General features: G+C 37.5%; 4 protein-coding genes across 4 annotated transcripts; 3 read left to right on the top strand and 1 right to left on the bottom strand.

Annotated features, from left to right (window-relative positions):
* LOC18791838 (enoyl-CoA delta isomerase 2, peroxisomal) lies at positions 110-1,257 on the bottom strand. The gene has a single exon (XM_007225998.2). It carries the CDS (start codon positions 1,021-1,023, stop codon positions 307-309), a length of 717 nt encoding a protein of 238 aa, XP_007226060.1. The 5' UTR covers positions 1,024-1,257; the 3' UTR covers positions 110-306.
* On the top strand, positions 4,225-10,835 carry LOC18789957 (putative SWI/SNF-related matrix-associated actin-dependent regulator of chromatin subfamily A member 3-like 3). Its single transcript, XM_020555945.1, has 18 exons — positions 4,225-5,463; positions 5,610-5,743; positions 5,843-5,978; positions 6,105-6,158; positions 6,653-6,802; positions 6,906-7,057; positions 7,214-7,298; positions 7,425-7,616; positions 7,824-7,967; positions 8,081-8,233; positions 8,480-8,547; positions 8,670-8,792; positions 8,895-8,994; positions 9,126-9,238; positions 9,326-9,929; positions 10,023-10,094; positions 10,193-10,291; positions 10,447-10,835. Exons 1-18 carry the CDS (start codon positions 4,315-4,317, stop codon positions 10,567-10,569), a joined length of 3,651 nt encoding a protein of 1,216 aa, XP_020411534.1. The 5' UTR covers positions 4,225-4,314; the 3' UTR covers positions 10,570-10,835.
* LOC18788571 (uncharacterized protein At4g14450, chloroplastic) lies at positions 12,441-13,154 on the top strand. The gene has a single exon (XM_007223462.2). It carries the CDS (start codon positions 12,557-12,559, stop codon positions 12,887-12,889), a length of 333 nt encoding a protein of 110 aa, XP_007223524.1. The 5' UTR covers positions 12,441-12,556; the 3' UTR covers positions 12,890-13,154.
* Positions 19,869-23,649, top strand: LOC18791399. The gene is made up of 2 exons (XM_007221993.2): positions 19,869-22,525; positions 22,844-23,649. The coding sequence occupies exon 1, from the start codon at positions 20,566-20,568 to the stop codon at positions 22,366-22,368; it is 1,803 nt and encodes a 600-aa protein (XP_007222055.1). The 5' UTR covers positions 19,869-20,565; the 3' UTR covers positions 22,369-22,525; positions 22,844-23,649.

The following is a 24,057-nucleotide window of genomic DNA, read 5'->3' as shown; positions in this document are numbered from 1 at the left end:
AAAACTATTAAAATGTTTTAATTGATCCTATATGATATTTTTCAAGGCAAAATAGATATTGGCTTGTTGTGATTCGTTTTAAAAATATCTTGTTAAAATTTAAAATAAATTGACACAATATTAACACCGTTTTTATTTCACTTATTATATTCATCCATTGTATTAATAACCAGAATGATAATACCAAGTTCTAAGCGTTCACTGATTGATAGCTCAAAAGTTTGAGACCTCAAACACTGAAATCATCATTTTCAATTTAAACCCCTTCCAAATTATTTTCTTAAACACTTGATCGAAACACAGGAATCAAAGCTTTGCCTTTGGACTAGCAACCCCCACTCCAACAACGCCGCACAACTCCGGATACAAACTCTTCCTGATCTCCGCGTAAACGTCGCCGTTCCATTTCCTCTTCGCCAACTGCTCCCCCAGGCGCACCGCAGCCTCCACCGTGCTTTCCGCGCTATCGTGCGCCGATTCCACAATCCCAAGCTTGACAGCCTCGTCTCCCTTCAGCTTCATCCCCCTCAGCATCACGTCCCTCCTACCCGAAACCGACCCGATCTTCGCCAGAAACGCCGCCGTGAAGTAGTCTGGGAATGGCAGCCCCAAATCGACCTCGCTCATATACAGCACGCCTCTATCGCGCCTCATCAGGAAGTAGTCGTGGCTCAGAGCCAATAAGAATCCGGCTGCAGCGGCGTGGCCTTGGACGGCGGCTACCGTCGGCATCGGGAGCGAGAGAAGCGCGGCGACAACTGGCTTGAAGGCGGCGACCATTTGGCTGAGACGAGCGCGTGCGGCAGAGGCGGAGCCGGCGGCTTGGGCCCAGCCCAGGTCGAAGCCGTTGGAGAAGAACTTGCCGTGGGCGGTGGTGACGAGGACCGAGCCGCGAGTGGCTTGGGACTTGGCTTGGGAGAGAGCCGAGAGGAGCGAGTCGATGAGGGTTAGGCTGAGGCGGTGCTCGTCGTCGCAGGTTAGGGTTAGGAAGAAGAGATCACCGCGCTTCTCAAGAGTGCACATGGCTTTGCCGCGAGAAATTGGCTCTGAAGGCGAAGCGGGGGTGAGTTCTTGGGTTGTGTGTTAGTGTGCGTTTCTTGTTATCTTTATGATGAATTTTTTAATTTTTTTAATTTGAAAGACTTTCGGTTGTGTGCCTATGTTCGTCTGCGTATGATCTGTTTGTTTTTCTTCTTATCTATATTAGGTGTGGACATGGAGAATGGAAAATTGGAACACCGAGCCACACCAGATGGAAAAAATCGGAAAAAAACTATGTTGATTAAAAACTCAACAAATCGATACCAAATTGGATCAGACCGGTCCAAATCAATATTGAAGTCGATTTCACACTTTACAAAATCGAATTGGATCTGACAGACTGAGTATTTTTAAAATAAAAAATTATATCAGTCCAATACTAAATTTCTAATCACATAACTAATATTTGTCCAAGCCCGATTTCAAAACACCTTCCTTTTTTATGCCCAATCATTTCTCTTTTCAAGTAATCGGATCATTTGTGAATTTTTAAGCTCAAAAAATAAAAATTTTGTTGAAATTTGTAAAGAAAAATAATTTGAAATATATATTTTAAAAAATTAGGTCTAAAATCAGAAAAATCGTAAACTGTATTGAAACCGTTTTAAATTGGACCGGTTGGTTTCATAATTTTTTCACCAAAATCGAACTGAACTGCATCGATTGAATAGTATCGATTCCAATTTCGGTGTGAGGTGAAAACCAAATTGATGAGGACCACACCACCCCTAATCTTTATGATTACACATATATTGAAAGACTTTATGATCGGTCACGCACTTTTTTTTTTATATATATAAAAAATTCAATAATTGCATTTATAATTTAGCAAAAAAAATCACTAACCACCAAAAGGTCAATACAAACTAGCCACAAGGGTCAATTACAATAACGAAGCAATCTAACATCAAAATTAAGACAATAGGGGGCTCCTCTACTAATGATCATTCATAATCGAAGAAACTCTTACATATGCATTCCAACTAAGAGTGTGCAAACTCATAACAAAGAAATAAAGCTTGAAAAAACCAAGCCATAGCAATACAAAGAAAACTCTTGCATAAGATAGGTGGAAAACTCTCACAAATGAGAGATGAAAAACTCTCACAAAATGAGAGGTGAAAACTACACTAAAACTTGAGTCTTTGCAACTTATTCCAAACATGAAAAAACTGCAAAAATGATGGTGATAGAGATTCAACACTAAAATGCATGTAGAGATTCAACGCCGAGACTCATCTGCCTGTGATGAGTGGAAGAAAATCATTAAAAAAACACAAAGACAAATAAGGAAGTCTTTGAAAATGGGGAAAGAGAAGAGAATGGAGGAAGGGAGAAGGGGAGGGGGGGTGGTGTGTGGGTGGTTGTGGGTGGGTGAAGAAAGAGGAGGGGAGAGGGGAGGAAGAACGGTGGCTTCCTCCCCCCTCAAAATGAAAATGGCACTAGGGTGTTTTTTGAGAGAGAAGGGACTAGGGTTTTAGGATTACACACTTATTAATACAAGCAAATCCATTTTTCCTACGCATTTTTTGCTAAGGCTTATATGTTGTTCTTTCAAAGGTACTGAACTTGAGTGCAAGAGATGAGACGAATACACTACTTTGATCAACTCGTTTAATCAACATTTATTCTTGTTTGATCACATTAAATTTGTTAATCGTACAAAGAGGAAGATTATTTGAATTCAAACCCAAAATAATTAATTTATAAAACTCAAAATGGCGTTATAGTAAGAGCTATTGTTGAGTTTTGGCTAGTGGTGATAATGGTTTGTGTCATGTCAGGTAACAAATGTGTCAAACTTCTTATTTTAATTTTGATTACGAATTAGTAAACACGCCATTACTGTCTTTTGCTATTACAATTCAAGCTTTTATTTCATTTGATTACTCATGGTTATTTGAAAGCATTGTTTACCAATAAATTAGTTCCAATTCCAAACCTTCGCAATTGTCACTGTCAACCAACAGAACAGAAGATTGCTGTGCCTAATTTCAATTCTGTTGGGCGACAACAATAGATTATGTCCAACTCCAATCCTCCAACATCATTGCCAACGAAACAGAAGATCGCTGGGGCTGGTTTCTTTTGTTTCTTTAGCCCTGTTTTAGCTTTTCTACCGGGCTTTGGGTGGCAATTTAGTTCAAGCGGTCCTGTTCTGTTTGTGTCCAAAAATAGTAAATCTTAATTTTATTTTATTTGCCAGATATAAATCTTAATTTGGCTCATTTAATTAATCGTGTCAAGTAGCTCATCCCCAACCAAACTTGTTTATAATTATTTTGTATTTGGATATTTAAATTTTGAGCCAAGAATTTCAAAGTAAGCTTCCAATACTATGAACTAAGCCTATCACTCTACATCAGTTATCAATTAAGAATAAATTTAATATATGAATACATACGAAATCATAAAAATAGTCTTATAATTGCACATCTTCACGTACAATACAATATATATTAATAAAGGAAAAAATAACTAATTTTCCTTATATAATACTAGTTTTTTTTTTTTGGGTCGAAAACTTATATAATACTAGTTAAACATGTTTATTGTGTCAAAGTTGGGTCATTAAGCTTGGCACCAATACGACTCATTTATTAGTCGTATTTAGTAGGTCGTTTTATATGTGTGTTTGTGTCAAGCAATTGTCAATAAAGCTCACTAATTTCGTATATTTTTTAAGTTATGTTGTCATGTCGTGTCAAAAATTGTTACTATTTTTGTAGGAATTTGCCTTTTTATTTATTTATTTACTTATACTTACAAAAAAAATAAAAAATAATACACATGTCAACAAAGTGATGAGAATTGATTACATGCTTCCTGTGATCATGTGCACCATATTGTATTTATAAGGTCAACCGTCAATCCATACCCAGCCCCAACCAGGCAGCAAATCTTGTGAACCACAATTATTCCATGTGTGACATTCCAAACGACAACGTATCTCATTCATGGAAACAAGTGCAGTTTTTCCGCGGTAAAATCAACAATTTACTCACTCACTCACCCTTTGGGCTTTGGGCTTTGGTGCCAAAATGTTTACAATAAAGGGTAAATATCAGATAATAAAGGCCGCGAAATTTTGGAGAAGGTTAAAACTAAAAACTTTGTTTCGCGCCAAAACCAGTTCCATTATAAAATTAAAGGCGCAGAAAGCCTTCTTCATTTTCCCTCTCTCTTTTCTCGTTCTCCTCTTCCCCACAATCTCCGTTCCATTTCCTAAACCCTAGTTCCCCTTTTTTCGTCTTCTGCTTCTGTTCCGTGTCTATGATAGAAGACATGGACACCAGAAACGGCGCAGAGGAAGAGAAAGTCTCATCAGTTGAAATGCCCAAATTTTATATTCTCCCAGAGATCTCGCAATGCGGTGAGGCCAACAACTCCAACTTTGAAATTCCTACGGCGGTGATTGTTAAGCGAACCAATACGAGCACTGGGGCTCGTATTTCTGCCCCGATCAATCAAGAGGGCTCCAAGGCTGCAGATGAAGCCGAAGCTCAGAGATTAGTGAAGGAAGAAGTTCCTGATAGTCAAGAGGGTTTGGTAACTTTGGCTCAACTGCCGGATCCTACTTCCACCCATATCAAGCAAGAGAGCTCCGAGAAGTCAGATAGGGCTGAAACTCTTTCTGGGTTGAACCCTCCAAGCTTGGTTAAGATTGAGGTTCCTGATAGCCAGGAGGGTTTGATTCAGCAGGCAAAACCTGTTCCAATTCGGGTCAAGCAAGAGCCCTTTGTGGAGTCAGATGAGGCCAATCCTCTAAGCTTAGTACCGAGTCAGGTTCCTGATAGTCAAGAGGGTTTGGTCCTACGAGTGGAACCCATTACGACCCTGGTTAAGCTGGAGGCCTCTGAGGAGGCAGATGAAGCCGAAAAGCTTCATGGGTCTAAGCCTGAGCGCCCAGAAAAGAAGGAAGTTCCTGATCAGCAAGAGGGTCTGACCCAACAGGAAGAGAATGTCAAGAAAATCCGAGCAGTTGTGGGGTCTGAAATATCTGAACTTTTAATTCAACTAGTACTCTCTCGATGCGGTGACAACCCAGATGCAGCCATCAATTACATCCTTGAAGGTCAGGGGATATCGGTTAAGCCGACAAATACGAGCACAGGAGCTTGTATCTCAACCCAGTTGCCCGATTCGCATAAGGGATCGAAGCCTAATAGCCAGGTAAAGAAGGAAGATCCTGATTGTCAAGTAACTTTAGTTCAACAGACGAGGCCTAAAAATTTGGAGGATGGAGACTTCCCCACAGAGCAGGATTGGCTTTTGGTGGGAAGGACATTTGTCACTGCACTTTCTACTTCCAAAGGCAGGAAATTGTTTGATAATGAGATTGTTCATTTCTCTTTTCCTTCCGCAAACTCCAGCCACAAAACCAGATGGATTGTTCGTTTCTCAACCAAGCAATTTGGAGAGGTATATCTGTGTTCTCAGATTGCATTTTTAGTCTTTGCTTAAGTTGTCAGTTCTTTTTAACAAAATCGGTTATCTTGTTATATGTTTGAGTTAAATGCATTTGTTTTTTTGGATAAAAGAATGACATGTTCTATATTGATGTATAGATTGGTCGGCTTCCCATGGAATGGGCAAAGTGTGTTATTCCGCTTGTAAATTCTGGTAAAGTTAAACTTCGCGGGCGTTGTATAGCTGCACCGAAAGTCCTTTCTATGATGCAAGAGGTCATATTGTATGTAAGGTATAAGTCTTATCCAGTTGTTTCAACAACATGCCTTCCTTGGACAAATTCTACGTAGTTTTGTCAGTTCTTATTGAGTTTGATTGTTAAATGTTACAGTTTTTATATTCACCACTCAATTTTCACGGAGGGTGACCACTCGTCGTGGAGGCTAGATGTATCCCCCAACATTGATTCTTCAATTTATCCTCTCCTCAGTCAGTTCAAATTGCTGAAAATTCAGCCATATAAGAAGGTACGCCCTATTTCTCCTGTTGTGATATTAGCATTCTGCATGATGCAAATCGAGCCACTAGAAACTCTACTTTTTGTTGGTTTGTGCTGTATTGACACATTTTTTTTTTTTTTTTGCTTCATCCAGGCTGAATTCACCCCAGAAGAACTTGATTCCCGGAAACGCCTTTTGAATATTGAAGTATGGTTTTCATTCTATTTTTTCATTTGCATTGATCTCAATTGCTTAAATATTGAAAGTTTGGTTGATTATCTTTGAGGTGGTTTGCCAATTCTCCATTTATTGCACATTATCTTTTTCATGTACGGTGATTACTGAATGCTATTGGGAGTTTGGAGACCAACAAATAGTTGTACCAAGTGAAAGATTACATTGTGCTTTGAGTACTATTATTATCCGAATTCATTATCTGAATGAGGTCTTTGAAAGAATTCAATCCCTTGGTACAAGCAAATCCTAGAATTGGTTCAAATGCCATTGGTTCAGTGAGCGCTTTCAGTGGTGCTGTTTGAATTCAAATGATACTGCTTTGAGAAATACAATTGAATATTTTGATTTCCAATATTTTTGTGTTTCAATACATATTTCATTGTTAGTGTGTGTGCTAGATGTAAACACATAGATTATCCTGGATATATCCCCTTAATAACATAGACATGCATGGTTCAAAACAGCGTATTCCAGATGACGGTGCTCCTGTGTTGCCCTTAGTGAAACGAAGAAAGGGTTGCCAACAGCCTTCAGAAGAAAGCAGAGATGAACAAGCCATTACAGAGTCATCTCTAAATAAGATTGTTGGTGCAGCAGATGTTTATGACTTGGAGGTAGGCTCTTTGAATCCTTATATTGTTTGGAATTCATAGTAAATATGGTTTTGGATGTCATCAATATCCTCTTGTCTGACCTCTCTTTCTCTCTATCTTTTAGGAGATGGAACCCCCGAGTACTCTCACGTGTGTTCTGAAACCATACCAGAAACAAGCTCTCTACTGGATGTCTGAATTAGAGAAGGGAATTGATGTTGAGAAGGCAACACAAACTCTTCATCCTTGCTGGGCGGCCTATCATATGTGTGATGAGTATGTAATTTAAACAAATTGGAAATGGAAGAAAGGCAAACATGACCTTTTTTTATATATAATTTTTTATATTGTCTGTCATAGCAAATGCTACAGCCATATAGTCAATTTAAATTGCTCTCAAGTTATAACGTAGTTAAACATGCCATCTGTCAGGAGGGTTTCTTCAGTCTATGTGAACATCTTCACGGGAGAGGCAACCACAAAATTTCCAACTGCAACACAGATGGCAAGAGGAGGAGTGAGTTTGTTTATCATCCCTCCAGTCCATATTTGCTTTAATTTGTTCTAGCACGTTGTTCAGTTTCCTTTCTGTGCTTTGGTTATTCTCATGTACAATCTCTAACTTGAAAGAGTCTCTTTACAGATCCTAGCAGATGCAATGGGACTTGGGAAGACTGTGATGACAATTGCTCTAATACTTGCAAGACCAGGCAGAAGCTCTAATAGTATTGAAATTGCAAAGAGGAGGAGGATAGATTCAGATACAAGCACCCCATTTAAACCAAGGGGAGGCACTCTTGTTGTCTGTCCCATGTCTTTGTTAAGCCAGTGGAAGGTAAATCTTCTATTTTTGTATTGAACAGTTTCTTATTAAAAAAAAAAGTATTTTAATTTTAATTTTGAGGCATGAAATAAAAGGTGCCAGAAAGGACAGAGTTTCACATCTCTAATTCATTTGCTCATACTTTGAATCATAATTTGAATATACCACTATATTTCTCTACTTTGCAAGATATCCCAACAGTTCTTTTAATGTTCTCAGGATGAGCTTGAAACCCATTCAGAGTCGGAAAGCATTTCCATTTTTGTTCACTATGGTGGATACAGATCCACTGACCCCAAGGTGATATCAGTACAAGATGTAGTCTTGACAACATATGGTGTCTTGTCTACATCTTATAAAAGTGTAAGAAACTATTGCCTTCAGTTTTAGGCAGCTTTGAGTATTTGTAATTTGTTCATGTATACTAAACCAAATCCATTCATCTTCATCAAATTGATACTTTAATTATGATACAGGATGGGGAGAACAGCATTTTCCACCAGATCGACTGGTATAGGGTGGTGCTTGATGAAGCACATAGCATTAAATCTTCAAAGACCCAAGTTGCTCAGGCTGCTTTTGCCTTGTCCTCCCATTGTCGATGGTGTTTGACAGGAACGCCTATTCAGGTATACCTTCTACTGTCATACTTGATAAATATGCAAATATGCATGCCAGAAATTGCAATGGCAGGGACAAATCATAAGTGAAGCATATATTACACTGCTCTTTCAACAGTACTTGCCTTTTCTTTTAGTCTAGTGCATTTTTACAGAACTTTAATCAGTTGTTTCTCATTGAGTTTAGGAGAGGTTATTCATTGCTTGTAACTTGTAACGTTATTTATGAAATCCAGTGGTCATCAATTGCTGCAGAATAATTTGGAAGACCTCTACAGCCTCTTATGCTTCTTGCATGTTGAACCATGGTGCAACTGGGCATGGTACGACAACATGTTGCAATTGTTTGCTATTCTATTGGAGCTATTACAACTGTTACTTCAATCGGGGAATTAGTGGGAATGTTAGCTTATGGCATTACTAATATTGTTTTATCTATAACTAGGTGGAGTAAATTAATTCAACGACCTTATGAGAGTGGTGACCCTAGAGGACTGAGATTGATAAAGGCTATTTTGAGGTCATTAATGTTAAGAAGAACAAAGGAGACAAAGGATAAAAAAGGAAGGTAATTATGCTTCTTGAGTTCCTTTGAACTGCTCTCTCTCTCTCTCTCTCTCCTGCCTTTAAACTCTTTGAAGAATTTTAACATTTGATGCTTCTGATTCAGGCCCATACTTGTTCTCCCTCCAACTGACATTCAAACCATTGAGTGTGAACAGTCAGAAGCTGAACGCTACTTTTATGATGCCCTTTTTAGGAGATCAAAAGTAAGTTTTCCGGTCACTAATTGTGGACCCAGCTGAAACTGTACTTGCAAACGTGCTTACCTTTTTGTTCACAGTTTGGTAATAGTCTCTATCATACATGGATCTAACCATTTTTTATGCAAAATGTACAGGTCCAGTTTGATCAGTTTGTGGCACAAGGCAAGGTTCTTCACAACTATGCAAATATCCTTGAGCTACTACTCCGATTGAGGCAGTGTTGCAACCACCCATATCTTGTGATGAGGTGGAAATGGGTTAACTACTACCAATGTTTTTTCCTTGTTCGTTATATTGATTTGCTTCTAAGAATTTTTGTTTTGGATATATACAGTAGCGCTGATTCACAAAAGATAAAAAGTGGGAGTGATCCCAAAAAGTTTGCAGACTTGGACGAGCTTGCTAGAAGATTCCTTGAAGCTAATCGTGATGCTTCCACTTCAAAGCAGATTGTCCCCACCCAAGCCTATGTTGAAGAGGTTGTTGAGAGTATACGTCGGGGTGAAAACAAAGAGTGTCCCATATGCTTGGAGCTTGCAGATGATCCTGTACTTACACCATGCGCGCATAAGATGTGCAGGGAGTGTCTTCTCTCAAGCTGGCAGACACCAGCTACTGGTCGATGTCCAATATGTCGGCAATGGCTCAAATACACTGACCTTATAGCCTGCCCATCAGAAAGCCGTTTCCAGGCTAATACTGAGGGAAATTGGACGGAATCTTCAAAGGTTTTAAAGCTCTTGGATTGCTTGGAACATATCCTTCGGTCAGATTCTGGTGCAAAGAGCATTGTTTTCAGTCAGTGGACTGCATTTTTGGATCTCTTGGAGACCCCTATGAAGAAAAGAGGAATTGGGTTTCTGAGGTTTGATGGAAAGCTGTCCCAGACACAGAGAGAAAGAGTATTGAACGAGTTCAATGAGACCAGGCAGAAAATGGTTAGCAGAAACAAGCACATATTTTTCTCTTTGATGTTAATATTTGGCAGTAATCTTTTTGTTGGTTAATATTCTGCATGCATTATGTTTCAGGTGTTGTTGACGTCTTTGAAAACTGGTGGTGTTGGTCTAAATTTAACTGCAGCATCTAATGTCTTTATAATGGTACTTTCTATCTTTGTATCTATCATTTGCATGTGTTGGGTAAAATTAATCCTTTCCTCCCCGCTGATATTAAAAATGTTGTCTTCACTCTCTTTTAGGATCCATGGTGGAATCCAGCGGTTGAGGAGCAAGCAATAATGAGAATTCATCGCATTGGACAAAAGCGAACTGTTGTTGTTAGAAGATTTATTGTCAAGGTAACCCATCCACGGCATTTGAGCTTGTTAAGGAACTTGGCTAATCTCATCCCCGCACGTCTTATGTTTTTCATTCTGAATTCTCTACTTTGGTGATTGATTATGAAATGTGAATGATTGAGAAGCTGAAAAATAAAATACTGATTGGTTTGCAGGACTCAGTGGAGGAACGCATGCAACAAGTTCAGGCCAGGAAGCAAAAAATGATTGCTGGAGCTCTCACTGATGAGGAAGTAAGATCTGCCAGAATTGAGGAGCTCAAAATGCTTTTCACATAGAGGCATTCATTATATGTATATGGTATTTAGGAGAGGAGAGAGAGTTGCATTTGGGGTTGCTTTTCTGTGTAGTTAGTCTAAAAAGAGAAGAGCCCCTAGTTTTTGTAAATCCAGGGCTCTCTTTATCTACTTTTTTGGGAAGTTGATTGTGTTTGTGTAGAAACTTGACCAATCAACAAGTTAATTAACTTATTTTCTTGTCCGATAAACAAAAGAAAATAGGGTTTTGGAAAGAAAGATGGCAAGTTATGCGAATATTCTATAAATGACGTATATATCCCTCACCAACAGATACTTGGTTTTGACTGGTTTGGCAGCATCTTGCTGTCGTTTTACAGCCTTGCACATGCAACAAAACACTGGTCCATACATCCTGTGGACTAATCAAGGCTTAGAACTGACCACGTAATTGGCATCTCAGCCGTTGGATTGAGATGAGTGATACGTGGAGATGTGGGTTTGAACATCGTCTTTTTCGATGACGTGTTACTAGTGGTTCCTACTCAAAATGGTCGGTGGTGGGCCCGGTTTAAAAAATTATAATTTGTAACGTACGCATTTTCATATGAGTTATAATATATGATGCCCTCTCAGTCACCGTTAACTTTCTGTTGGGGAGGTTGTTGGCCGGTCCTGGTCGTCTGGTCATATATTATAGCTGGATGGAGCTGCCAATTGCTTTTCGGCTCAGCTTCGGATTAGAGAGAGAGAGAGAGAGAGATTACTTTACACTTTCCTTTCCATTGTTAAAAGTTGATGACATTTTTTCGTTGGTGAAAGTTTGAGAGAAATTTCACAATTCACATTTAACTTTAAAGCATTGAGATTCTTGTAATATTTTCAATTAGTTGACTGCTAATTCACTAATGACGTGTTTAAATTAGGGGTGTGGTGTGAATTCCCTCTTTCAACTTCTTTTCCTTAATTCTCTTGTAATTAGCACATTGGCAAAACCCTTGGTTTTTCTTTTCTTGTAATATTTTCAATTAGTTGACTGCTAATTCACTAATAACCTGTTTAAACTAGGGGTGTGGTGTGAATTCCCTCTTTCAACTTCTTTTCCTTAATTCTCTTGTAATTAGCACATTGGCAAAACTCTTGGTTTTTCTTTCGATTGAGTTGTGTAGACATGCTGCAATTAAATCATGGTTAGGCCTAGATAAAATTAGATGAATTGTGTGGATTTGGAATTTGACAGATTGTGCAGTCAAGCGAAGAAGCTTCTCTTAGCCTATAATTATAATTATTTTTTCCAGAACCTATATTCTTTAACTATCTTAGATGTAAGGCTTTATTGAGGTTTTTGTTTTTGGATTTGGATTTGCTAGGATATCATGTACTTGTGCAATTTAACGATTAAAGGTGATGGAAATAAAAGTGCAAAAAGTAAATGTACTGGAATAGTGCTGAAAGTAAAGATTAAATGAAATTGGAGTTTCACATTTCTCTAATTTTCGCCTTCTAGTTTTTGCCTTCCTTAAGTTTGAGCACAAACCACATTTTTCTCACACTTTAGATTTTGAAAACCGAGAAAGATCATGCCCAAAAAAACAGAAGTATTAAGTCATGTAACACTAGTTTTATGTTGAGTGAGGACTAAATTTGTGGTGTCTGGCAAATAAAAGAATAATTAAAAAGTAAAAAAATAATAAAATATTCACTAGTGTAGTGGTTTGAAGTATTTACTTGACTTTGCGATACCGCCATATACGGGGTGTAAAATTGAGCCAAAGCCGTGTGCCAACCATACGCCCTCAAGCTCAGCAAGCCCCCACCCTTTCAATTTTTTGACCCTTTCGTCCTTTCTCTCTCCTCAAGCCCCCAAAACAAAACCCTCTCTCTCCTCGCTTTCTCCGCATATATATTACACAATACCCCTCCACTCCTTCCTATTCTTCTATTTATCATCTGTTGCCAGACACAAAACCAAATCCCTCACTCTCTCTCTCTCTCTCTCTCTCTCTGAGATCTCATCACCTCAGAATCAATGGCAGACGCACCCAGACCAAGCTCCACAATCAACCGCCGCCAGCCCAGCCGCCTCCAGCGGCGCGCCCCGCCCCCTTCTTCCTTACAAATAAATCGCGTCCCTGATTGGAACATCGCGATCCCCCTCCTCTCTCCTCTCGTCTCCCCCGATTGCCCTATAGACACCACCAAATCCCGAGACCAGCACCAGCAGAAGGAGATGCCACGTCATCATCAGGGGGCGGAGGCCGAGAAATCGGCGCCGGCGATGGTATTCAAGAAGTGGCAGCATCCGGCGGCGCCCTTCTGCTACGAGCCGGCTCCGTTTGTCTCGGCTTTTGTTCCGGTGTAGCCGCGAGCAGCAGATTCGATCCCGTTTGGGTTTAGGAAAATCCTGAAGAAATTTTTAGTCTTTTTTTTATATAATTTAATTTGTAAAATAGTCTCTGTAGATTTCATCTAACGGTGTATGTGTGCTCATCGAGTTAATTTGTGATCAAACATGCACGTGATTTTGCCAATTGTAAAATTGCTAATTCCAATTTACAGTTCCACAGAATTCAATTTTATTTTGATTTTTGGTTAATGAATGAAATGTGCAGCTCTTCTTCTGTCAAGTTGGGGTTTTGGAATTGGATGAAGATTGGTTGGGAACATGAGATGCCATTTTCATGGTGGAAAAATGATTTGTTTAATGATTGGATCCAACGGTCATGATGTAGTCAAAGGGTTCCTTTTTCCAGCACCAGTTGCTCAGTCTCCACCGGAAGCATAAAGCAAATTAGTATATAATTAGAGCTACATATCCTAAAAGTTGTCCGTGCTTGCTCATTATATATTTAAATAACACAAACGAAACAAATTTTGTGACATTTTTTTTAAAAAAGAGCAAAAGGGTTAGGCGACGTTTTTGAATGGTATCTCGTAAGGCATCTTGTAATCAACGGGACCAACACGAATCGTTAACAGTTGCATATGATAATTATCTGTTACTCATAAACTCGAATTTCCTAAACCCTAATTTTGAACATGTGTAATTACACGCAAAACACTCGTATCAAGTAATTTCTAGAATGTTTTACATTCACGAGCTATATGTGTTTAATAACCAAGTTGATCAACCTTTACAATCATCTACATCCCTTCTAGTGTAACAAAAAAGGAATCTTTTTGAGTTCACGAGTCACGAGTGATGTGTTTAGTAATCAAGTTGACCAATCATTATAGTCATACACATTCCATCCAATATAACAAAAAAGAAGAAGTCTTATTTGTTTTGAATTAGTACTACTACCGTACATGAATTAGTCTCCACTAATTTGAGTTATTTTGCAATAGCTTCAAGCTTGAACTCGAATCTATTTTGATGTTTTCTTATATTGTTTGGTTCACCACTTTAGACCAAACTAAGTTTTGCCTTATAGTAACAGATAAAATAATAAGAAAGAAATCATAACGATAATAAAAATTGTTGCAAATTCAGGAACTGTATCACTTGGGATGCAGTCAATCGGTCTATGCATGTAATTGATTCTCATACCGAAAAAGAAAAAGAAGAATCTTCAAGGAACATTGGACTCATCGCGACGTTATAATTCATCATAAAAACAAAACAAAACAAAATAATGCGATTATTGGAATGTAAGAACAATAATTTGACTCAAATGATTTTTGCCTGATTAACAAAAGGGTTCTTTAGTTACTATTTATGCTTTTTCATAATCTTTCATTAATAAAAGTATTCTTTAGCTCCAACGAGTCTAACTTAATGAAAAATGATATTGACTTGCAAAAAAAAAGTTCTGTTTTTTCTTTACTTCTTTTCCAGCCAAAATATATTCCAAAGCACGTCACACATGAAGAAGCTATACAACAGTTATAAATTTAATAACAACAGGGGCCTATGTGTGAATTTCAAAAACTACATAGTCAAAAGGCAGAAAATATTCGAAGAGAAGGATTCTTTGGAGCAGATAATAACAAATAAATGGTCAAATATTCCAAGCTTTTGTTGTCTGATTTTATTTGGATTTGTAATTAATGAATGAGTGGAGCTGAGGTGTGTGACTGTGAGTGATGGTGGCCTTGGTCTTCCATTATTATCTTATCTGTTCATATCGGATGACCAGATCAATTCATAACAACAACAACAACAACAACAGTTGTTTCTTCTATATATATATATATATATATATATATATATATAAAGCAGAAGACGAAGAATAGTAAAATATTTAAAATATCAGAAAATACTTTTAATTAATATAAATATTAAAAATTGAATTATTAATTAAATGAGAATAATATGGTAAATTCATATTTTTTAATATTAAAAAGAAAAAATCAGATAATAAATTCTATTTTTATGGAACACAACTATCCATTATCTTTTTTAATTCTAAAATAAATTATATTTATAAAATTAAAAATAAAAATAAAAAGCGTGTGCAGAAATACTAATGTTTTTATAAAATAAGTAATATTATTTTCTTTTATTTATAAATTGTAACTCAGTCTGGATGTGATGGACTGCCTACACTCGACCCTTTAGCCCAATGAAGTCCAGTTGGGCCTTTATCTCCAACTCATTATTTTTGTTTGTTTGTTTATAAGAATAACTCATGATGTTACAAGAAATCTCTTTTTCGATAGTAAAACACTATAAATCTTAATTCTAAGTGCATGTTGTTATGGAGAAGAACTGTGTGGGGACTTACTTGTCATTCGACAGATTGAGTGGCACATAACGTTTATAATCTGAATTATAAATTAAAACTTGTAATACATGTTATGTTTTAACTGAACAATAAACAACATACACATCTCAATCTATTACGTGACGGGAGAATCTTTGTCTAAATTTCTCTTGTAGTTACCCAAAAAAGTGAGAGAGAAAAAGAGGAATATAGTCCAACATTTTCCAAAGTAGATGACCTTTTCAATGTTAAGAGCCTCTATTACCTTTCATACTTTTTCACTTTGGGAGTTCAGCTTCTTGACAAGTGAGAAGAGAAAGATCCCTTTGTCTTACTTTGGGTATTGAAAATGTCATACTCACACTTATACACAGCACACCTTTTAAACAAAAAAAAAAATGCCAATATTGTTGAAGTTGCAAATAGACAGCACTATATGCTATATGATCTCTGACTGTTTGGAAATCTAGAAGGAAATCCAGGACTGCACAGTCGTTTGGACCTTAGAAACCATGCAAATACAAGAACCCACAAGTTACATTGTAAACCAGAAAACCCACTTTTCCTTTCCACTATTCAAGTTTCCAAGTAAATTTTAATTTTGTATATGTACAATTAAGTTAAAATCAAAATAAACTTCATGTCATAGTTGGAGCCTTAAATTTATATAATTTATAAGGAAAATGCTAGGTTTATCACGTTTTTATACCACATTGTGTATCACATCTCTAATATAAGTAAACTCAATTGTATTGGTAGGCTCTACTTCTATTAGAGAAGTGGTACACAATATGATATAAAAATGTGATAAGCGTGGCATTACCCAATTTATAAAGTGCCTAATAATACTAATTATGAGATGAAACTGGAAAAAACCAACGAGATGCCAGAGTGGTTTTGTGGAAGAATATCAATAAGATCAATGTCAAAATCGGAGGGAGACAACAAAAACTTATTTGGCTGCTGTTTAATGTGTCACTGAATTGTCAGTTAGTCGAGGTCCTGCAAGGGTCTTTTTCCTTGTGAATATTATCATTTTCAGTGGATCATAATAACTAATCTTAGCTATCTACACAAGTAACAGTTTCCATTTTTTGGGTATATTTCTTGGGCCTGCAGGATCAGTTGACCAGTTGAGTGTCGCCTATAATGTTGGGCCAACCCAAACTAGCATATTTGGCCCATGGCTAACCCTAAATTTCCCATATCACAAGGCTATTGGATGACACTTCCCCTTTTATTTTTGTTCTAAGTTTTTGAACAAAAAATGTCAAATCCAAAACACCCATTATGTCAAAATGATGAAATTTGAGACTAAAGAAAACTTTTACCCCAATGTGAATGAACCAAATTTCTTAAATTTGTCATCCATTCATAATCAAAATTAGCTTCACGATGAATATGCTTGAATTTTACTTACTTTATGAACGCAACGAAAAAATAAATGTCTCTCACTATAGTATAGAGTGTAACCTCCAAAAATTCAAATGCATCTAGTGATGCAATATTCAACAATTGATTTGAAGTCGTTAACATGCCAAAGAATACTTTAACCCAAAGTTAGGATTCTCTCTTTCATATTGCTGATTTTTCACCCACTTTTTATCGTATCATTTAGAGAGTATAACCAAATTTGAGTTGAATTAAATTTAGAGGCAAGACCATCAAATGAAGTTATGCCACGATCACCTTCTTTTTCTTCTTTTCAATAACTTAGACCTTGAGAAAGTTTAAAAAAATGAAAAAAAGGAGATGAGACAAGTAAGAGATACGCTTGTGAAACAAGACAAGCATTAAAATGCTCAAAGATTAGAGCTTGATTGATTGATTATTATTATTATTATGGAGTTGTTTACAGATCAATGATTTCAATAATCAAACCAATGGAGTCAATTGTCAAAAAGCCTAAAGAACCCCAAAAATTTTTTTAAATAAAAATAAGTGTCACTAATTAAACACCACCTCCTCCATGAAAGTGACATTTTATAATGTTTATAATATGTAAAACCTAGGCATTTAAAAGAAGAATCCAAGTAAAGGATCTATTAGTATAGTGGTTTGAAGTATTTATTCCTTCAGGCAAGATTCTAGGTTCGAGTCCTAGCATCCGTGTATTGTGTGTGAATTTAATATGCTATCGCCCTTTTCAATAGAAAAAATGCTAAAAAAACAAAGGAAGAACCCAAAAAAGTGAGCTGAAGACGTAATTTGTGGGGGCAAAAGTAGAACGGCCTGCTCCTATAAGGATTCCCATCAACAAAGCCACTCCAAACACAAACTTACATGCAAATAGCGCGAAAGCTGTGATCATCTTTTTTTTTTTTTCTTTCTTTTTGTTCGACGTTTCTTTTAGGCAAACCCCACCTTGATTGATTGCCACAGGCACATGGTACAGCCAAGTGTTTGAAGCTAGCTAAATGTATTTCTCATATTTGCCGTGTCAAATTGGAAGAGCAAATTTGCAAATTGGTTTTTTGTGTGACTCATTCAAATCAAATTGATGTACAGAAATTGATCACTCTGCATAGGAGGAAATATTTGACTAGCCGATTAAAAAGAGCATTTCTTTTGCTAATTTGTTTTGGACTGATAAAGGCAAAATACGCATGTCTAAAATGATAGGCAAAGCTGCTAAAGAAACACACACACGCAAAAGGAAAGGTGTGCCAAGTTGGTCCTCTGATCCTCTAACTGTATGTCTTTTGTGCCCTTTAATTGATGGGCACTTTCTAGTCTCATAACCAAGTACTCATTTCCATTGTATGATCACTTTGATAAAGAAAAAAAAGAAAAAGAAAAATTCCATTCTAGAACAACTTTGAGAATTTGCTAACAGTCTAACATCAATGTGGTCTCAATTTCGATAAAAACTTGTATATCATGAGAATCTCTCATTTCTCATCAATTTTTTTTCCTCAAACCAAACAGAACGGCAACTTCTTCTCCTCAATTTGAAGCCATTGGAGAAGGTCTAGAAGCTTAGAGAAAGTGGAAAAAGGCATGTTCCACTGCACTAAAAGAGCTGCAGACAGAGGCCACCTAGCAAATGGGCACCACATTAAATCACGTTTTAGCCACATGTTTGATAGCTAATTTTAATTAGGTATAGTAGGAACATGGAGTTTTCTATGCAGCTAGCTGCTAGCTGTTTAATTCTTCTGACATTCATGTGATCTCCATATGAAGGCATTTGCAAAATGGAGATGACCTTCCCACATGATTTTATTGTAAGAGCTTAAATATTATCATATCAATCAACCTTAAACATGATATAGTAAAAAGAGAAAAAAAAAGTAATCAAATCTTCAAATGGTGTAAATTCAAGTTAAACTTTGTCTTTTTTTAAAAAGTATTTGTGATAATGATTACCGATCGAAAAATTATAGAATAGTATTGAATTAGTGGCGAAACTCAAGAATTTGTGCATAGGCTAAAGATGACTTGGTCATTGTTTATTTTTGATATTATTTGTGAGGCGGTGATAATAGCCCTCAAGTCTTAACCTTTTGTAAGTTGTCTGCATAAAAAAAAAACAAGTGACCAACTCCCACTAGCTATGATTAACTTTTGACAAATGCCCTTCATCAGTTTAGTCAAGTTTCATCCCTAGACGTCTTTTTCCACGATATTATCACCAAACAAATCTAAGATTGAAAGGGCAAACAGCTTTAACTATTCAAAGATTTTAACAATTCTTACTCGCTTTACTTGCTTTTATATTGGGAAAATAAAAAGGCAAAAAGACAAAATGAAAGGAAATGAAACAAGGATTTAGAAAAGAAAGGGAAAATTGTGAGTTGTTAGATGGAGAAGTTCCAACTCATCCACGGGCCATGGCTGTACTTTGTTGAGAGGCCAAGCTGAAGTGTCAATCTGATCAAAAACAGAATTAGAGAGCAGGTGACACCTAAATCAATTAATTCTAGCTAGCAGCAAAACTTGCAAGCTAAAAAGCAACAAACTTGCAAGCTAAAAGCAGATACGTTTATAAATCATCACCAAAGTATTGGACCCACCACCACCATCCCTTACTTTTTAACCTATTTTCCCATGATAAGGGAGAAACATCTGGCTAGAAGAAGGATACAATTGTTTTGTTATTTCTGGTTTATGAAGATATGTTACGTGTGATAATTTTTTTATTTAACATAATGTGATTGGTTGGGAATAGCAAAACAATGTTACTCTCGTTTCACACAAATTTTTCTACATAATAAGGGGTCCAAATCCAACATATATGCAGGGTCAGAATGTTAGGAAACTTAAACAGTTGACCCCATTGGAATTTAGAAGATGCACATACAAATAGCAAAGCAGTTTGCCTACCATTTTACTATTTTCAGAAAGATATACAAACACCTAACTGAAAACGTATGTGCTTATTCTTATAGATAGGTCTAGTTGTGACCATATTGTTAGGGCAGTTCCTAGTGCTTGGGTCAATTCTGTTTGTCTGTGTAGAGTATGAACACTTGGATGTGAAGTCAGAGAGACCCTAGGGGTGATTGTGGTTTGGTTGCTTCTTTTTCTAGTTGACCCAAAAGATATCTTCAAGTCAAAACCACTTACCTATTATTGTATTTGTTGTTCCTTAATCATTCAATATGAAACCCAGAAAAGCAAAGCTCCATGTTTGACTTGGATACATTTTATTGAATAAAATTCTCCACTTAAATTTCACATTTTGTTTCGTTGGTATTCAATGAGAAACCAAAAATCTGATAAATTTCAAAAGAAGAAGAGACCCTTATTTAACACTCTAGTAATTTGAGTACACCTACCTGACCCATCATTCATCGGAAAGGAGAGAGAGAGAGAGAGAGAGAGAGAGAGAGAGAGAGAATATTGATTAAAAAATTCCACAAAAACAAAAGAAACAAACAAATTCAAAAACCAAAAAACAACAGAAAGTCAGAGTCAGAACCACCTTCAAATGTTTTGAAAATTTTCAACTACTTTAAATACCAATCAATTGCAATTTACAAGCAGAAAAATGAGAGCGCCTCATAAACGCTGCTTCAGAACACACCATCAGTGATTCATTCCCCACTCACCCACATACACACAAAGAGAAAGATACCATCTTTTTCCCTCCAATCAATTACGCATTCTCACTCACTCCCCACGCTGGGAGTTCTCAAGTACCCAAGTGCCAAAACACTCAAATTCATCACTGCTTCCCTTGTTTCAACTTTCTTGGGCAAAATCTCAGCTGCCAATCAATACCATAGCCCGCACGCTCAAAAGGGTATCTCATATTTGCACTTGAGGTTGAGTTTGTGCAAGGGTTTTAATCCGACCCAGTTGCCGTGAGCTTCAGATCTTTGCAGCAATGGTTGCAGAGCCTTGGATTTTGAAGATGGGTAACCAGGTAAGCTCCAATCTCAAGCATGCTCTTCTTCTTCAACCTTCAAAGAAATCAAGCTCCAAAAACCTACCCACCAGCAACAACGCCAAAACCCAGAAGCAGACTATAGGCATTCTCTCTTTTGAAGTAGCTAATGTTATGTCCAAGACTGTGTACCTCCACAAGTCCCTCACAGACTCCGAGATCTCAAAACTAAAAAACGAGATCTTGAAGTCTGAAGGAGTACTGAACTTGGTCTCGTCCGACGAGGCCTATCTTCTCGAGCTTGCAATGGCCGAGAAGCTCGAAGACCTGAACCGGGTCGCAGCGGTTGTGTCCAGGCTTGGAAAAAGGTGTGTTGAGCCTGCTTTGCAGGGTTTTGAGCATGTCTATGCTGACCTTGTTAATGGGGTTATTGATGTGAAGGAGTTGGGGTTTTTGGTGAAGGACATGGAGGGTATGGTTAGGAGGATGGAGAGGTATGTGAACGCCACTTCAAATTTGTACAGTGAAATTGAGGTTTTGAATGAGTTGGAACAGGCCACCAAGAAGTTTCAGCACAATCAACACGAGGAGAGCAAAAGGGCTTTTGAGCAGAAGCTGATTTGGCAGAAGCAAGACGTGAGACACCTCAAGGATGTTTCTCTTTGGAACCAAACTTATGATAAGGTTGTTGAGTTGCTGGCCAGGACAGTTTGTACCGTTTATGCTACTATTCGTGCTGTTTTTGGTGACTCTGTTTTGGGAAAGAACCATGTTGGCCTAATTGGCGGAGCTTCACCACCTCCTATGTCTGGTCCGGTTGACGCGAGAAGGGTTTCTCAGGTGGCTTCTGAGCCGCTGAAGAGAGTTCTTAGTAGGAAAAAGGGGTTGCATTCGGGTCCAGTTGAGAAAGCTATGGTGGTGAAAAAGGGGTCAGCTTTTAAGCCGCCTCAATTTGATTCAAGGAGAGGTGAATTGGGATTGTATCGAGCAGAGGATTTTAATTTTCCATGTGGAAGTAGCCCGGGGAGGATTTTCATGGACTGCCTTAGAGTAAGCAGTTCTGTTAATGATGATGATGATGATGATTATGTTGGTGCTGGTAATTATGAGGAAAGGAGTAGCCAAATTTCAGGTTGCAGTGTTGCAAATGGTGGTTTGAGGAGAGACTGTTCGAACCATTCAGGTTGTTTCAGTCGAACCCAAATGGGTGTTCAATCAAAGAGTGGTGGGATGAATGGTGCCAGGTTTGGTCCCAAGAGTAAGTTAATGGTATATGCTCCTCCTTCTACCGTGGGAGGCTCTGCTCTAGCTTTGCATTATGCTAATGTTATAATTGTTGTCGAGAAGTTGCTTCGCTATCCTTATCTAGTTGGTGAGGAAGCTAGGGACGATTTGTATCATATGTTGCCAACCAGTTTAAGGATGTCCCTGAGGACTAATCTCAAGTCCTATGCTAAGAATTTCTCAATATATGATGCACCTCTTGCGCATGATTGGAAGGAGACTCTTGATGGGATTTTGAGATGGCTTGCCCCGCTGGCACATAACATGATCAGATGGCAGAGCGAGCGTAATTTCGAGCAACAGCAGATTGTTACGAGAACAAACGTTCTTCTGCTGCAGACATTGTATTTTGCTGATCGAGAAAAGACAGAGGCAGCCATTTGTCAGGTTCTTGTTGGGTTGAATTATATATGCCGTTATGAGCATCAGCAAAATGCATTATTGGATTGTGCAAGTAGTTTTGATTTTGAAGACTGCATGGATTGGCAATTGCAATGCGGAGCTTCTTTTGTTGATTGACTACATTATTGGATTTGAAATCGTGAAGATGGTGATAGGGAATTCTTCTTGATTCCTATTACTTGGGTGAAAACATAGATGATAGTTCAACAGGATGTGAATATCTCAACTTTTCACACTGAAGGCTTTGGTCTTCATTAATGTATTTTGTTGCAAGGTATGGGAAGCTTTGACTTCTGAAGTACATAATTCTAATTATTTATTAAAAAAGGGTATCCTTCTTTCGTGTAGAATTGTACATGTGTTCTTGTAAAGTTCGTAGTTTTTTCTTAGTGAAGTCTGTTCATCTTTTTGCAATTCATAATGTTATTCTGGCTAATGTTAATCTCTTAATCAGTAATGGTTCACGCTGGTCACGACTGTTAGTTTCTGATTAATTCATGACCTCTAATCTGATGTTGTTGTCCACAAATACACACATACTAACAAAGATATTCTTAGATATATTTATCCTATTCTCATTTGGTTATGCTAGATCATGTGCTAAGTGCCAAACTACGAAAGAGATGAACTAAAAGTGTTAAATGGTTGAGAACAATTGTGAGCTGAAAGTGGGAGCCGCATTAGGGAGAAAGGAAATTTCCTATCAAATCCGAAACGGTGCTTCTGCAAAGCAGTGTGGCATGTCCTTATGGAAAACCTGAGATTGCTGAAGGTGCCTAGTTGCATTCCAAAGAAAGCGTGAAGGTGTCATTGGGTTTGAAGCACTCCTAAGGTTCAAGTATCTTTTGCACACTAGCTAATGATTTTATTGTTACTATGAGGGTGCAAGCTGTAATAACTCAATAAGCTGCCGGTTAAATTGTTTGAGGGACTGTGTCTATGTTGTCATCTTAGATGTCCTATAAGGAGGAAGTCATTTCATGTTGTCTGATGCATGGCTCACTTGGAATTTAAACTAATCTGGCTCCTCTTACATGTCATCTCTTTCATGGTGGTCTGGTCTTATAGTTTTACAGCTCACATTTACATGGAGTTAATCTGTTTTGGTATCTGTTGTTTTCAAGCAAAGGATTAAAAATCATGTTATGTACCGGGATTAGGGATTATTCATTGTTTTGCCGTAGCATTTTATTGTAGCTGTCTTGTATCTAGAGGGATATGATATGGGAGAGTATTTGATTTGTCTGGATGTTCTCACTCCCAGCCAAGTCATTTGTATCTGTAGGCCTTTGACACAGGAAAATCACACGATGACAAGGGGAAAAAGAGAAAGAATCTATGAATTGAATCAAATGCCGTCATCAACTCTTCCTTTTTAATTGAATGTTAGATTTTGAACATTGTCATTGCATTTCTAAAGATTCAACAGGAACAGTATAATAATTTTTACTGTTCCATTGACACACTAAAAACTGACAGTTTATTTATCAGGGCTGAAGACCCTTCTATTTTGATGCCCTGAGATTCCAGATTCCATATAATGCAGAAGTGTTTTTCATGCATTAAAAATCTACCCGGCATGGTAAATTCTGCAAATAGTCTTTCACCTCTCTTTCTGGAATGGTTTCGGGTTAAAATGGGCAGCGTCCAACTGCACTGCTTCTCGTTTCATATTTGGACTCAGCGACTGCGATGAGCTTCTCATTTGCAAATTTGGATAAATCATTATCTATCAATAACCAGAAGAAAAAAGAAGAAGAAATGAAATAGAAATAGTTATAATGGTGAAGAATTGTGTCAGCCTTA

The sequence above is a fragment of the Prunus persica genome, chromosome G1, assembly GCF_000346465.2.
Source record: "Prunus persica cultivar Lovell chromosome G1, Prunus_persica_NCBIv2, whole genome shotgun sequence".
In the NCBI taxonomy this organism is placed as follows: domain Eukaryota; kingdom Viridiplantae; phylum Streptophyta; class Magnoliopsida; order Rosales; family Rosaceae; genus Prunus; species Prunus persica.
The sequence above is the reverse complement of the archived record's forward strand: the minus strand, read 5'-3'. Positions and strand labels throughout refer to the sequence as shown.

Excerpts from the sequence above, each read along its gene's own strand:
- LOC18791838 (XM_007225998.2), bottom strand. The coding sequence starts at position 1,023 with ATGTGCACTCTTGAGAAGCGCGGTGATCTCTTCTTCCTAACCCTAACC.
- LOC18789957 (XM_020555945.1), top strand. The coding sequence starts at position 4,315 with ATGATAGAAGACATGGACACCAGAAACGGCGCAGAGGAAGAGAAAGTC. Across the intron at positions 6,803-6,905 it reads CAGATGTTTATGACTTGGAG|GAGATGGAACCCCCGAGTAC; the intron begins GTAGGCTCTTTG and ends TCTATCTTTTAG. Across the intron at positions 8,995-9,125 it reads CCCTTTTTAGGAGATCAAAA|GTCCAGTTTGATCAGTTTGT; the intron begins GTAAGTTTTCCG and ends CAAAATGTACAG.
- LOC18788571 (XM_007223462.2), top strand. The coding sequence starts at position 12,557 with ATGGCAGACGCACCCAGACCAAGCTCCACAATCAACCGCCGCCAGCCC.
- LOC18791399 (XM_007221993.2), top strand. The coding sequence starts at position 20,566 with ATGGTTGCAGAGCCTTGGATTTTGAAGATGGGTAACCAGGTAAGCTCC.